The following is a 14,381-nucleotide window of genomic DNA, read 5'->3' on the forward strand; positions in this document are numbered from 1 at the left end:
CTGTGACCATTGGTATTTTACCACTTGTGACAGTGTCCCCCCTTAAGTTTTCTGCAGTCAATCCAGACAGTTTTCCCTTCCCTTTCCTATTGAGGAGAAGGCCATGCCTAGTGTAGTCCCACCTATTGATAGCATCCACAGGAATCAAACCAATATGGGACCCTATATCCGTCCTAAGCAGCCACTCGAACTCCAAGTTCACCCTCCTGACGGAAGAGTTCAAATGAGGTCGATCATGGCGTCCCAACACAGACACAAATCCCACAGTCGTATGCTTTGTTGCTGATGCTATCTTCACCAGGTCACTCTCAATGGAATATTCAGAGTCTCTGTCAATGCTATAACCAAGGCATTCTCCTTTGTGAAATCCTTGCATAAAGAACCTACATCCTCTGTTACCTGACCCAGATCTGCACTAGACTTGAAAAAGTTTGTGACGTGGTACTCTGGACCTAGATTTTCCTGCAGTAGTTGGCCAACACCTCTACCATGGGAGCTACCTAACAACAAAACTTTCTTTCTCTTTACAAATTTCCCTACCTTTTTCAAGTCCTTGAAAGTTTGTTGTGCCCTTTCTACAGCTTCAGCTACATGAGGCTCATCCGATTCTGACTGAGGCAACAGGTCAAATCTATTTTCAAGATTTATGACAAAGATATCTGATGCTCTCCTTTGCCTGTTCCCCCTATTACCTGTTGCCACTTCCCACCTCTGTTCACCCTTCTCCCTCTTTAACCTGTCTAGATCCTCCCTTGCCTTGTCTAAGTCAGCTCGAAGAGCTGCAATTTTCCCTTCCTGTTCCAGTATTTTCCTGTCTCTATTCCAGATCCTACAATACCACTGGCGAGCCTCATTTATGTTCCCATTTCCCACGCCACTACATTTGCCCCAATGAAAGAAACTACAGCACCCATCACACCACACCCTGGAACTAATGATCCTACGGCATGTCAAACACTTCTCACTCATGGTAAAAACAGAAATCGTATCAACTGATTTAAGTACTGACTAAAACATAAACAAAGGACCCTAGAAACTATTCAGGCAGATATAAATAAATTGACAGAGTACTGAATAAAAAAATTGGCGATTACATATAAGTTTAAGTCACTGTTTACTTACGATATGCACATGTGAAATTAAGCCTAAAATCTGTGCTATAGGCACGAGAAGGAAAATAAACTTCTTACCCCATTTAATCTTCTTTAACACATCTCTAACACTTCCACTAATGTAACAACACTTATATTATGTTTATACCAACTGGAATCGTTTACCTATAAGTTTAATTCACTGCTTACTTACGATTCGCGCGCGTGAAATTAGGCCTAGGATTCGTGCTACAGGTGCGAGAAGAAAAATACGCTTCTTACCCTGTTTAACGTTATTTTATACTTCCCTGACACTTCCAGTAATTTAACAACACTTATATTATATTTATAACAACTGCAAACATTTAAAAACAGCTTAATAAGAATGCTTTTTAATAATTATTTATTGCATCAAATACTCGAAGAGTCCGCGTTGGCGGAAATAAAATGGAATAAAGGGAAGCTTGGATCAATGGGGAATAATGACAGTTGATAATCTAAACTGGATATAAAGTGTAGAATACTATGACAAAAACTCTCCAGGTGTATAAAACACAATCACATACCTTAAAAATTATTTCTTTCACCATCATAATTCAGATGTATGTCACATGGCTGGAAGTTCATGCATAACAAATTCCAAAGATCTTTCCATGCTAAATTTTGACAATGTAACAGGTAGAGATGGCTGTATCAATGTGTTAAATGTAGAAGGAGCAAGGGGTAGGGACAGGACTAAACAGAAAGAGAAGAGGATAGGAATATGGGCAAATGTGAGAAAAGGGGGGGAGGGGGGGGGGGGGGTTGTGTGCATGGAGGCAGCACCAACACTGACAATCAAAATGCCACATGGAGACAGATAAAAACTACAGACAAATGAAAATTTACGAACTTGAAGCGACCAACCAAATTCATAAGGAGAATATTAAAAGCTGATTACTACGTATGAAGTAAAAAAAGAGACTAAAATGTTAGTAAACACATGCTTCCACACAGATTGAGAGCAAGATATGTATGCTATAATTTTCTCTTACCTGCAAACTAAATGCAATATGTATGTGCACACTACCAGAGAACATAGTTCCAACTGCTACAAATTTGCCATCATCTGACACACTAAGTGCAGAAAGACTTTCATCAAATTCAAACGACTTTTTGAGTGATGCCTCTGCTGGATCCCACTTTTGAAGATATGACTTTAGCTTCCCAGCTTTTCCAAAAGGGTTGCTTAGAGTAAACAAACAGCTATTTTTTGAGTTTCCTTCAGTTGTTCCAAACCTGAAATTTACAACATTACAAGTTGTGTGTGTTTTATCTGATGTCCTCAACAGAGACAGTACAGGCAATGTTTTCAGCATATTATTCTCTCAAAGACAGGATCAGAAATACTAGTTAATTATGCGCACGCACACGCACACACACACACACACACACACACACACACACACACACACAATAAGGAAAATTGGAAAATCAGGAATTAAATAACAGCAATATGATTAGGATAGATTACTACTCACCACACACAGAAGGCCTCGAGCTACAGAGAGGAACATTTAAAAGTAGACTACACTATCAGAAAATGTCCTCCGTCAGATTCAGTAAAACACAACCACACATTTATACAAGCACAACTCGCACACATCCCTGCCCTGGCTACCCATTTCACTCTCTGCTCTACATCTCTTCTGTACCTCCACAAACCACCCTAGCCGAGATCACTGAAATAAATCGCATGTCACAATTTTAGGTCATATCTTCCAGAAGGATTAAGTCAATTACAAATAATGGACTGAGTTGTTGTTGTTGTTGTTGTTGTGGTGGTCTTCAGTACAGAGACTGGTTTGATGCAGCTCTCCATGCTACTCTATCCTGTGCAAGCTTCTTCATCTCCCAGTACCTACTGCAACCTACATCCTTCTGAATCTGCTTAGTGTATTCATCTCTTGGTCTCCCCCTACGATTTTTACCCTCCACGCTGCCCTCCAATACTAAATTGGTGATCCCTTGATGCCTCAGAACATGTCCTATCAACCGATCCCTTCTTCTGGTCAAGTTGTGCCACAAGCTCCTCTTCTCCCCAATCCTATTCAGTACCACCTCATTAGTTATGTGATCTACCCTCTAATCTTCAGCATTCTTCTGTAGCACCACATTTCGAAAGCTTCTACTCTCTTCTTGTCCAAACTACTTACCGTACATGTTTCACTTCCATACATGGCTACACTCCATACAAATACTTTCAGAAATTACTTCCTGACACTTAAATCTATACTCAATGTTAACAAATTTCTCTTCTTCAGAAACGCTTTCCTTGCCATTGCCAGTCTACATTTTATATCCTCTCTACTTCGACCATCATCAGTTATTTTGCTCCCCAAATAGCAAAACTCCTTTACTGCTTTAAGTGTCTCATTTCCTAATCTAATTCCCTCAACATCACCCGACTTAATTCGACTACATTCCATTATCCTCGTTTTTCTTTTGTTGATTTTCATCTTATATCCTCCCTTCAAGACACTATCCATTCCGTTCAACTGCTCTTCCAAGTCCTTTGCTGTCTCTGGCAGAATTACAATGTCATCGGCGAACCTCAAAGTTTTTATTTCTTCTCCATGGATTTTAATACCTACTCCGAATTTTTCTTTTGTTTCCTTTACTGCTTGCTCAATATACAGATTGAATAACATCGGGGAGAGGCTACAACCCTGTCTTACTCCCTTCCCAACCACTGCTTCCCTTTCATGTCCCTCGACTCTTATAACTGCCATCTGGTTTCTGTACAAATTGTAAATAGCCTTTCGCTCCCTGTATTTTACCCCTGCCACCTTTAGAATTTGAAAGAGAGTATTCCAGTCAACATTGTCAAAAGCTTTCTCTAAGTCTACAAATGCTAGAAACGTAGGTTTGCCTTTCCTTAATCTTTCTTCTAAGGTAAGTCGTAAGGTCAGTATTGCCTCACGTGTTCCAGTATTTCTACGGAATCCAAACTGATCTTCCCCAAGGTCGGCTTCTACTAGTTTTTCCATTCATCTGTAAAGAATTCGTGTTAGTATTTTGCAGCTGTGGCTTATTAAACTGATTGTTCGGTAATTCTCTCATCTGTCAACACCTGCTTTCTTTGGGATTGGAATTATTATATTCTTCTTGAAGTCTGAGGGTATTTCGCCTGTTTCATACATCTTGCTCACCAGACGGTAGAGTTTTGTCAGGACTGGCTCTCCCAAGGCCGTCAGTAGTTCCAATGGAATGTTGTCTAGTCCGGGGGCCTTGTTTCGACTCAGGTCTTTCAGTGCTCTGTCAAACTCTTCACGCAGTATCGTATCTCCCATTTCATCTTCATCTACATCCTCTTCCATTTCCATAATATTGTCCTCAAGTACATCACCCTTGTATAGACCCTCTATATACTCCTTCCACCTTTCTGCTTTCCCTTCTTTGCTTAGAACTGGGTTTCCATCTGAGCTCTTGATGTTCATACAAGTGTTTCTCTTTTCTCCAAAGGTCTCTTTAATTTTCCTGTAAGCAGTATCTATCGTACCCCTGGTGAGATAAGCCTCTACATCTTTACATTTGTCCTCTAGCCATCCCTGCTTAGCCATTTTGCACTTCCTGTCGATCTCATTTTTGAGACGTTTGTATTCCTTTTTGCCTGCTTCATTTACTGAATTTTTATATTTTCTCCTTTCATCAATTAAATTCAATATTTCTTCTGTTACCCAAGGATTTCTACTAGCCCTCGTCTTTTTACCTACTTGATCCTCTGCTGCCTTCACTACTTCATCCCTCAAAGCTACCCATTCTTCTTCTACTGTATTTCTTTCCCCCATTCCTGTCAATTGTTCCCTTATGCTCTCCCTGAAACTCTGCAGAACCTCTGGTTCTTTCAGGTTATCCAGGTCCCATCTCCTTAAATTCCCACCTTTTTGCAGGTCATAACCAATAGATTGTGGTCAGAGTCCGCATCTGCCCCTGGAAATGTCTTACAATTTAAAACCTGGTTCCTAAATCTCTGTCTTACCATTATATAATCTATCTGATGGACTGAGTTAAGGAACCAATAACTGTGAAAGAGAAGAAGAGAAAGAAGAAGAAGAAGAAGAAGTGGAAGTCTCTGTAGATTGCTAATGTAATGTGTAAAAATAATAATGAAACTTCTTATTTGCTAGCTGGCTGTCATTAAGGTATTCTGGGGAAAAAAAAAGTACTTGAGCAGAAGCTTAACTTGGGGGCATCAATCTGATTATTTAAAACTGCTTAAGTACCAATCAGTTCATCTAATGGGCAAGATATGAAAATTGGATAGAAGCAAATACGGGCACCAATCTTACACAAAGTGTCTAAGAAGGAAACTTTACAATCAGTATGTATCACAGTTTTGGCTTATGGCAGCGAGGCATGGACTTTTCAAAAACCGAGAATTCCTCAGAGGGCATGGAAAGCTTGTTCAATATGATTTGTGAGAAGTGTGGGGTGGCCCCAGTTTCTGTTAGGGGTATTATGATAACAGAGCCCGTTGGAGCTAGTATAAAGTTGTTAATTTTCAAATGACATTAGGGTTGATTAGTGGAGGTGTCACCATTGCGTATACAGTTCTAGTAGGTACATTTTGGGTATTGTTTTTAATGCAGACAAATATGCAAGGTTGGTTCCCACTCAAAGGATTTTATTTTCGAGTCTGAGGAAGGAGGAAGTACATTGAAAACTGTTGGAAGCACCAGTAAAAAGTACTGTAAATGAGTGCTATGTGCAAGTAATAGATATACTTAATGGGCCACAAAACACAAAGCCAGAGGACTGTAAGAACACAGTCAATTTGACTGATGCTGTTCAGAGTCAAATTGTGTGTGTATTTTCCCTAGTGTGTATTTGTTTATGTTTACATGATTATGTGAGCAAGTGTTTACCTTATGGCATATCATCATTTGTACAGTCGAGTGTGTGTTTTCTTACAGTTGGTGCAAATATCAAAAAATCTTTTTGACTGTATGATGCTTTGAAAATCAGTATTAATGATATCTTTTACTTGTGGAGTCAAGAACACTATTTATACTGGTAAAATCAGTAACGACAGTAAATCTGACAGACCATCTTATTTTTGCAACTAATAGTTCCTTCATTGGGGAGCAGCAACAGGTTAAAAAGGTTGGTTGATTGATTGGGAGAGAAGGAGGAGGATAAGGGACCAAACAACAAGGCCATCACTCATCCAAGAATGGTGCATCTCAAAGTAGAAACATCCACCGAGAATGTTTTCTGATCTATTTGGCAGATTTGTAACTGTAAAACTGAGGAAGCTAAAAACATAATGGAAGGGGAAGTCAATAGGTGGGAATCTTCAGGGCTCTGCATGGAACAGGAAACGTCCCATCCACAGCTGTCCCACCTCTCATCCATTACAGTCAAGTGCATAAACTATTCAACAGACTGCAACACTTAGAACAGGAAATGAGGTGTGGCAGACAGGAGGCAAAGAGAATCTAAAGGCAATTAAAACAGAGTAGAAGAGGGATAAAAGAGTAGCCTGGTCAAGGAGGTATGGTCAGGTAGCCCCCAGATCTAGTATGCAGCAGCAGATGCCACATTCCCAACCACCCTGTACTTGCTCTGGAAGTAGATTAAAACACTGTAACTGAGAATAAAAACCACTTTAATGAGAAAACCAAGAACAAGGTCAACCACCCATGAATCATCTGCCAATAGTAGGGGAAATGTATTCTGAATTCCATACTTAGTGTGGAGGGTCTAAAGGAGGGGGCATTCTGCCACAATATGAGCTACTGCCTGTAAGAGTCCACAACCACAATGTGGGAATGGCTCATTACACAAAATAAAACTATGGGTTAACCTGCCATAACTGATTGGAGACAACATATGATCGTGGAGAGGGAGACTGCCATGCTGCAATAGTTTTCTCAATTGTGTGGAGTTTATTACATGGGGAAGTAGACCACCAGATGTCGTTCCACTTCCAAGTGAGCGAAGGTCTCATGTGTACCCGCAAATCCATGCCTGAGATCGGCAAAGCGAATGGGGAGTGAGTAAGTGCTCCTCTAGCCAAATCATGAGCCAGTTTATTTCCTGGGGTACCCAAATGACTTGGGACGCACAGAAAGACAACTGAGCAGGCAGCACGACAAGGTCACTGAGGTGTTCATGACCAGTGGAGAAAAAAGGGTGGCAAGAATAGCATCCATCAATAGCCTGAAGACAGCTCACTAAGTTCTTACATTTTAAAACATGGTCAAAGAGGGCTTGTTTAATAAAATGGAGGGTTCTGCTAATGCTGTCAGCTCTGACTAATCACTGCAAGTTCCCAGAAGTAAATGGCATTCCATACTATCAGGAGATGAAAAAGCATACCCCATCTGATATACAATTTTACAGCTGTCTGTGTAAAGAATGGGAGCACCCTGGAAATCTTGATGAACTGGATGGAATAGATGCTGAAAGGTCATGGGGGCAATCAACCCTTTAGGACCTCAGAAGAGATTGGTCATAATTTGTGGCCTGTGCACCATGCAATGGAGAATGCATTAGAAAAGGTGGTAAGTACAGTCTAGGGAAAGGAGATGGAGATCTTGGAAGATGGAAGTGAGGCACATTCCAAACGGTAACACCACTTGATGGTGAGTATTGGGAGATCACACCTCTTGTATGCAAAGAGAATGGGATACGTGGGATGGTCAGGGAAGTGTTTAATGACGATTGTATAGAAGACCAAGAGCTGGTACCATTGCATCTGTAGAGGGGAGATCCCCACTTCAGCGAGGTGTCAGTCTACAGGACTAGTCTGAAAGGCACCAGTGGCCAGTTGCTTGCCAATATGGTGGACTGGGCTTAACAGTTCAATGCTGAAGAAGCCAGCGAGCCATGAATTTGACAATCATAGTTCAGTCAGAACAAAAGTAGTGCCCAGTACAAATGGATAAGAGTACCACTATTTGTACTATAAGACATGGGCAAGGAAGCAGAGAGCATTAAGTTTTGGCATGCAGATAATCTTCCGGTGAGGGGTATAGGGCAGCAAAGTCAGCTTTTCATCACAAAGGAGGCCCACAAAAATGGGACTGTATTACAATGTCCAGGTGCTGGGTACCTAATCAGAGTTCCAGGTCAGGATGGACTGTGGTACGATGGCAGAAATGAATGACCCAGATTTTTGAGGGAGAGAATTAGAAACCATCGGGAAAAACACATGCAGGGGCCCGCCGGTGGCACCTTGGAGCTGTCATTCAGCTGTACCAAATGCAAAAATTATCAACACACAATGCAGGAGTTACCGTTAGCCCCAAAAAAGGTCACTGGCCCATGGATGATGATGATGAAGAAGAAGAAGAGAGTGACGCTCAACACACAGCCCTTTGTGATGCCATTTTCTTTGACCTGTGGGGAGCTGAGTGAAGTGCCGACTCTAACTTGGAACAACTGATGGTACAAAAACTGACAAATAAAACATGGTATGGTGAACAAAATGTGATAATGCCAAATGGTGTCTTACACACTGTGCAGGTCAGAAAAGACTGCAACAAGGTTTTTCCAACTAAGATTGTCAGATTGCTGTTTCCAACCCAGCCAGATGGTTGGCTATTGATTGTCCCTCCCGGAAACCACGCTGACAGGGGACCCAAGATTCAAGAACCCCATCAGGCAACCATCCTTTCAAGCAGTGAACAGAGTATGTTGGTCAGGTTAATCAGCTGGTAACTGTCAAGAGATTTTGGGTTCTTGGCTTACGGATTTGGACAGCTACACTATCTCACCATTGTGAAGAGAAGGCACAGTGAGACCAAAGACAGTTGAAGAACCTGAGGAGATGTTGCCTTTGGGAAACGTTTAGCTGTTGGATCATCTAACAGTGAATCAGTGGATGGAGCAGTGTTGCAGGATGACGTAAGAACCTGAAGCAGTTCCCAGCCTGTGTAGAGTGCATTACAGAATTCAGCTTGACAGGGAGTGAAACATAAGTGGAGCTAGTTGGCTCTGTGAAGTGCTCAATGTGGTAGTCTGTCTGGCTGTGGCAAGGGAACAACTTGGTAACTGTCACAAAGGTTGCCCTGTAATTACCGATGTAACGAAGCCACAAGATTAGGGGAAGAGACTGTTACATAAATAGCTAAAATCTGCTGAGGGCAGCACTGAAGCGGGTTGGACAACCTTCACTAAGGAGGCACAGAGCATGATCTGTGAGAAGCTGGTCAATTGCAAGGCCCTTTCCAAATGAAGTGGTACTCCCTCACATGGGATGGGATGGTGTGTGTTGAAGTCCCAAGCATGAGAAAAGGAGGAAGGGGGAGTTTCTGGATTAATGTGGTCAATCAACATAAGTAAGTGGCCTGTCTGGAGGTAGGTAGATGTTGCAACTGGTAATCACTGAAATCATTTATACCTGCACTGCTGTTGCCCCCAACGAGGTACGAAGGCGAACCACACACTGACAACATCCGTATGAACCAAAGTACAGTCCCCTCCCCCGATATCTGGTTCTGACAGAATGCACAACAACCACAGAGCGTTGGAGAGTGGCCATGAGTGAAGTTCATTTCGTGGAGAGCAATGCAAACTGCAGACAAAGAGGAAATAAGGTGGTGGTGTTCTGGTAGGTGACAGTAGTACCCATTACATTTCCTCTAAATGATCATGTGACCGGGGCCCAGGTTAGGTGCAAAGGGGCCAGGAGGACCGGTCATGCCACAGGGTCACCTGTCACCAGGGGGGATGGAACCATATCCACAAACACTGGTTCAGAATCCGACTGCAATGGGGGATCTGGGCCAGTTCTTGTTCTTCTTCTTTTCCTTTGTAACCTTTGGTGAGCAAGGTTCACTCTACAGTTTATCTGCATTGGGTGCATGGACAGATGCAGAGCAGACAGCTGTGGTATTCACAGGATGTGCCTCCTTCAGCCATTGTTGTTGCCGGGGAGAGGGAGCCCTGTCACTGGTAGACGGCGAAGAAGAAGAATGCTTCTCTGGCCGGATGCAGTAAACAGTTCCTGAAGAAGGTAGCAAGGGAATCACAAGCGAGAAGGACGATAGGAGATCTGGTTTGGGGAAGGCAGAGGTAAAGGAAGTGATGGTTGTGATGTTAGGATAATTTATTGTCATATCCACAAGATGAAAGCATTCATATTTCTTCCGTGCCTCAGTATACGTCAGACAGTCAATAAATTTGTATCCCTGGACCTTTTGTTCTTTCCTGAAAACTGGGCAAACTGGCGAATGTGGAAGGCGATGTTCCACAAAGTTGACACAAAAAGGTGGATGTGATTAGGGAAGGATGGGGAAGGAAGTTGGCCATGCCCTTTCAAAGGAAGTATCCTGGCATATGCCTGAACCGATTTAGGGAAATCATGGAAAACATAATCAGGATGGCTAGATGCGGGTTTGAACTGTCCTTCTCCTGAATGTGAATCCAGTGTGTTAACCACTGTATTACCTCACTCGATATCATAACCAGTGAGACATACAGTTACACATCACACCTCTACACCATGACCTCAACTTTCTCCAGTAGGATATTCCCTTCAAAGGCTAAGATAAAGGCTTCTTTCTGTACTTATGATTGTTCTCAGGTCCTTTTTGTACATGTCTGATAAATTGTCTGACTTGCCACCTGACATTAGTCTGGAGTTCCTCATCTGTCTGCAGTGTAAGTTCTCTGTGAAAGTGGATTCCTTGGCCCATGTATAAAGTTTTGTGTGGAACAATGGTCACAGTCATATCACCTAGACAATCACATACCTGAAGAGCTATAGAAGAGCTATAGAGTGGGCAGCAGAGGAAGTTTTAATCAATAACGAACTTTTTTTTTTTTTAAAAAAACACAAAATTATGATTTTATTCCAGTGAATGTATCTCCATTAATCCGAGTACGTACTAAGTATTGGGTGAAGTATTTAGCACACCCAAACATCTGGTTTGTTCCTCTTCTCATGGTGTAGCCAGGGAAGGAAATATCATGGGGTCATATCTCTCTGCATTATAATAACCTTTCCCATATGAAGAGACTGCTGGCATCTTGGAGCACCAGCCAAAGAAAGTGCATCTTCCACCACAGTACCACCCATTCTGAATTGGGGCTCTCCCTATGGCCACCACCCAACCACAGCAACATTTACCTGGCCAGTAAATAGTTGCCCAGAGTCCCCGCACCCCAGCTCTGATGCGCACATACTCCTCCTCTTGCGCAGGGAGCTTCCAGCTCAGGCATCAACAGTGTGATCCAAAACTGAAATGGTATGACACTTGGTTTTGAGTGTACTACCTTTAAAAGACAAGAAATTTACAAAGAGAGAAAGGAAGAAAAGGTGAAATACATGCCGCATTGGAAAACCTTCTAAACGTCTGTAAAATTTGGAGAGGGAGTAGCAAGTCAAACCCAACATGGGGACCATAAAGTTAAGATTTTGTAAAATGCCAGAAGGGAAGAAAATGACAAAGGAACTGTTACTTCCAAAAGTTAGTATGTTACTTTCACTTTTGTGTGTCTACTAGCAGTACGACACATGTTGCCTCCTACAGATAAGTACTGGCCAGCAAATATCGGTATAAATCGTAATTTTTTAGTTTCCTCGACGGAATTTACCTTTTATACCAACCATGGACCTTGCCCTTGGTAGGGGGGTTGTGTGCCTCAGCGATACAGATAGCCGTATTGTAGGTACAACCACAACGGAGGGGTATCTGTTGAGAGGCCAGACAAACGTGTGGTTCCTGAAGAGGGGCAGCAGCCTTTCCAGTAGTTGCAGGGGCAACAGTCTGGATGATTGACTGATCTGGCCTTGTAACACTAACCAAAACGGCCTTGCTGTGCTGGTACTGCGAACAGCTGAAAGCAAGGGGAAACTACAGCCATAATTTTTCCTGAGGGCATGCAGCTTTACTGTATGGTTAAATGATGATGGTGTCCTCTTGGATAAAGTATTCCAGAGGTAAAATAGTCCCCCATTCGGATCTCCGGGCGGGGACTACTCACGAGGACATCTTTATCAGGAGGAAGAAAACTGGTGTCCTACGGATCGGAGCGTGGAATGTCAGATCCCTTAATCGGGCAGACAGGTTAAAAAATTTAAAAAGGGAAATCCTTGGGTAACAGAAGAAATATTGAATTTAATTTATGAAAGGAGAAAATACAAAAACGCAGTAAATGAAGCAGGCAAAAAGGAATACAAATGTCTCAAAAATGAGATCGACAGGAAGTGCAAAATGGCTATGCAGGGATGGCTAGAGGGCAGATGTAAGGATCTAGAGGCATATATCACTAGGGCTAAGGTAGATACTGCCTACAGGAAAATTAAAGAGACCTTTGGAGATAAGAGAACCACTTGTAAGAATATCAAGAGGTCAGATGGAAACCCAGTTCTAAGCAAAGAGGGGAAAGCAGAAAGGTGGAAGGAGTATGTAGAGGGTCTATACAAGGGTGATGTACTTGAGGACAAATTATGGAAATGGAAGAGGATGTAGATGAAATGGGAGATATGATACTGCATGAAGAGTTTGACAGAGCACTGAAAGAGCTAAGTCGAAACAAGGCCCCGGGTGTAGACAACATTCCATTATAACTATTGACAGCCTTGGGAGAGCCCATCCTGACAAAACTCTACCATCTGGTGAGCAAGATGTATGAGACAGATGAAATACCCTCAGACTTCAAGAAGAATATAATAATTCCAATCCCAAAGACAGCAGGTGTTGACAGATGTGAAGATTACTGAAGTATCAGTTTAATAAGTCACGGCTGCAAAATACTAACGTGAATTCTTTACAGACGAATGGAAAAACTGGTAGAAGCCGACCTTGGGGAAGATCAGTTTGGATTCCGTAAAAATATTGGAACACGTGAGGTAATAATGACCCTACGACTTATCTTAGAAGATAGATTAAGGAAAAGAAAACCTACGTTTCTAGCATTTGTAGACTTAGAGAAAGCTTTTGACAATGTTGACTGGAATACCCTCTTTCGAATTCTGAAGCTGGAAGAGGTAAAATAGGCTATCTACAATTTGTACAGAAACCAGAAGGCAGTTATAAGAGTCGAGGGACATGAAAGGGAAGCAGTGGTTGGGAAGGGATCGAGACAGGGTTGTAGCCTCTCCCCGATGTTATTCAATCTGTATATAGAGCAAGCAGTAATGGAAACAAAAGAAATATTTGGAGTAGGCATTAAAATCCGTGGAGAAGAAATAAAAACTTTCAGATTCACTGATGACATTGTAATTCTGTCAGAGGCAGTAAAGGACCTGGAAGAGCAGCTGAATGGAATGGACAGTGTCTTGAAAGGAGGATATAAAACGAACAACAACAAAAGCAAAATGAGGATAATGGAATGCAGTCAAATTAAGTCGGGCAATGCTGAGGGAATTAGATTAGGAAATGAGACACTTACAGTAGTAAAGGAGTTTTGCTAATTGGGGAGCAAAATAACTGATGATGGTCAAAGTAGAGAGGATATAAAATGTAGACTGGCAATGGCAAGGAAAGCGTTTCTGAAGAAGAGAAATTTGTTAACATTGAGTATAGATTTAAGTGTTAAGAAGTAGTTTCTGAAAGTATTTGTATGGAGTGTAGCCATGTATGGAAGTGAAACATGGACGGTAAGTAGTTTGGACAAGAAGAGAATAGAAGCTTTCGAAATGTGGTGCTACAGAAGAATGCTGAAGATTAGATGGGTATATCACATAACTAATGAGGAGGTATTGACTAGAATTGGGGAGAAGAGAAATTGTGGCACAACTTGACTAGAAGAAGGGATCAGTTGGTAGGACATGTTCTGAGGCATCAAGGGATCACCAATTTAGCATTGGAGGGCAGTGTGGAGGGTAAAAATCGTAGAGGGAGACCAAGAGATGAATACACTAAGCAGATTCAGAAGGATGTAGGTTGCAGTAGGTACTGGGAGATGAAGAAGCTTGCACAGGATAGAGTAGCATGGAGAGCTGCATCAAACCAGTCTCCGTACTGAAGACCACAACAACAACCAAGGAAATTTTGCTTTTCACATGTCACTGTTTAAGTCTGCAAATCAAATTTAATTAAGTGTACACGGCCAGATGTGTGATAGTTATTTTGTGCTAGGTTAGGCCAGGATTTTCCTTTTTTTCCCCGGACTTTGAATAAGATACAGTAAACAATGCAGAGGGAACACTAAGCAGCATTTGCTACAGGAAGCATTTTAAAAATACTACCAATAGAAAAGAAGAAATTAAGTTGACAATGCTGGAAATGCTGCATGAGGGTTGCTGCATTAAATCTGGTGAATGGACAATGGGGAGAGGGGCATGTGTGCACA

General features: G+C 42.0%; 1 protein-coding gene across 1 annotated transcript in view; it reads right to left on the reverse strand.

Annotated features, from left to right (window-relative positions):
• Positions 1-14,381, reverse strand: part of LOC126484061 (prolactin regulatory element-binding protein) — a 132,717-nt gene that overhangs the window by 16,524 nt on the left and 101,812 nt on the right. Inside the window, exon 6 of the mRNA XM_050107420.1 lies at positions 2,126-2,369. Within this exon, the coding sequence (XP_049963377.1) occupies positions 2,126-2,369 (244 nt within the window). The remainder of the gene's footprint in view (positions 1-2,125; positions 2,370-14,381) is intronic.

Source organism: Schistocerca serialis, chromosome 6, assembly GCF_023864345.2.
Source record: "Schistocerca serialis cubense isolate TAMUIC-IGC-003099 chromosome 6, iqSchSeri2.2, whole genome shotgun sequence".
NCBI lineage: Eukaryota > Metazoa > Arthropoda > Insecta > Orthoptera > Acrididae > Schistocerca > Schistocerca serialis.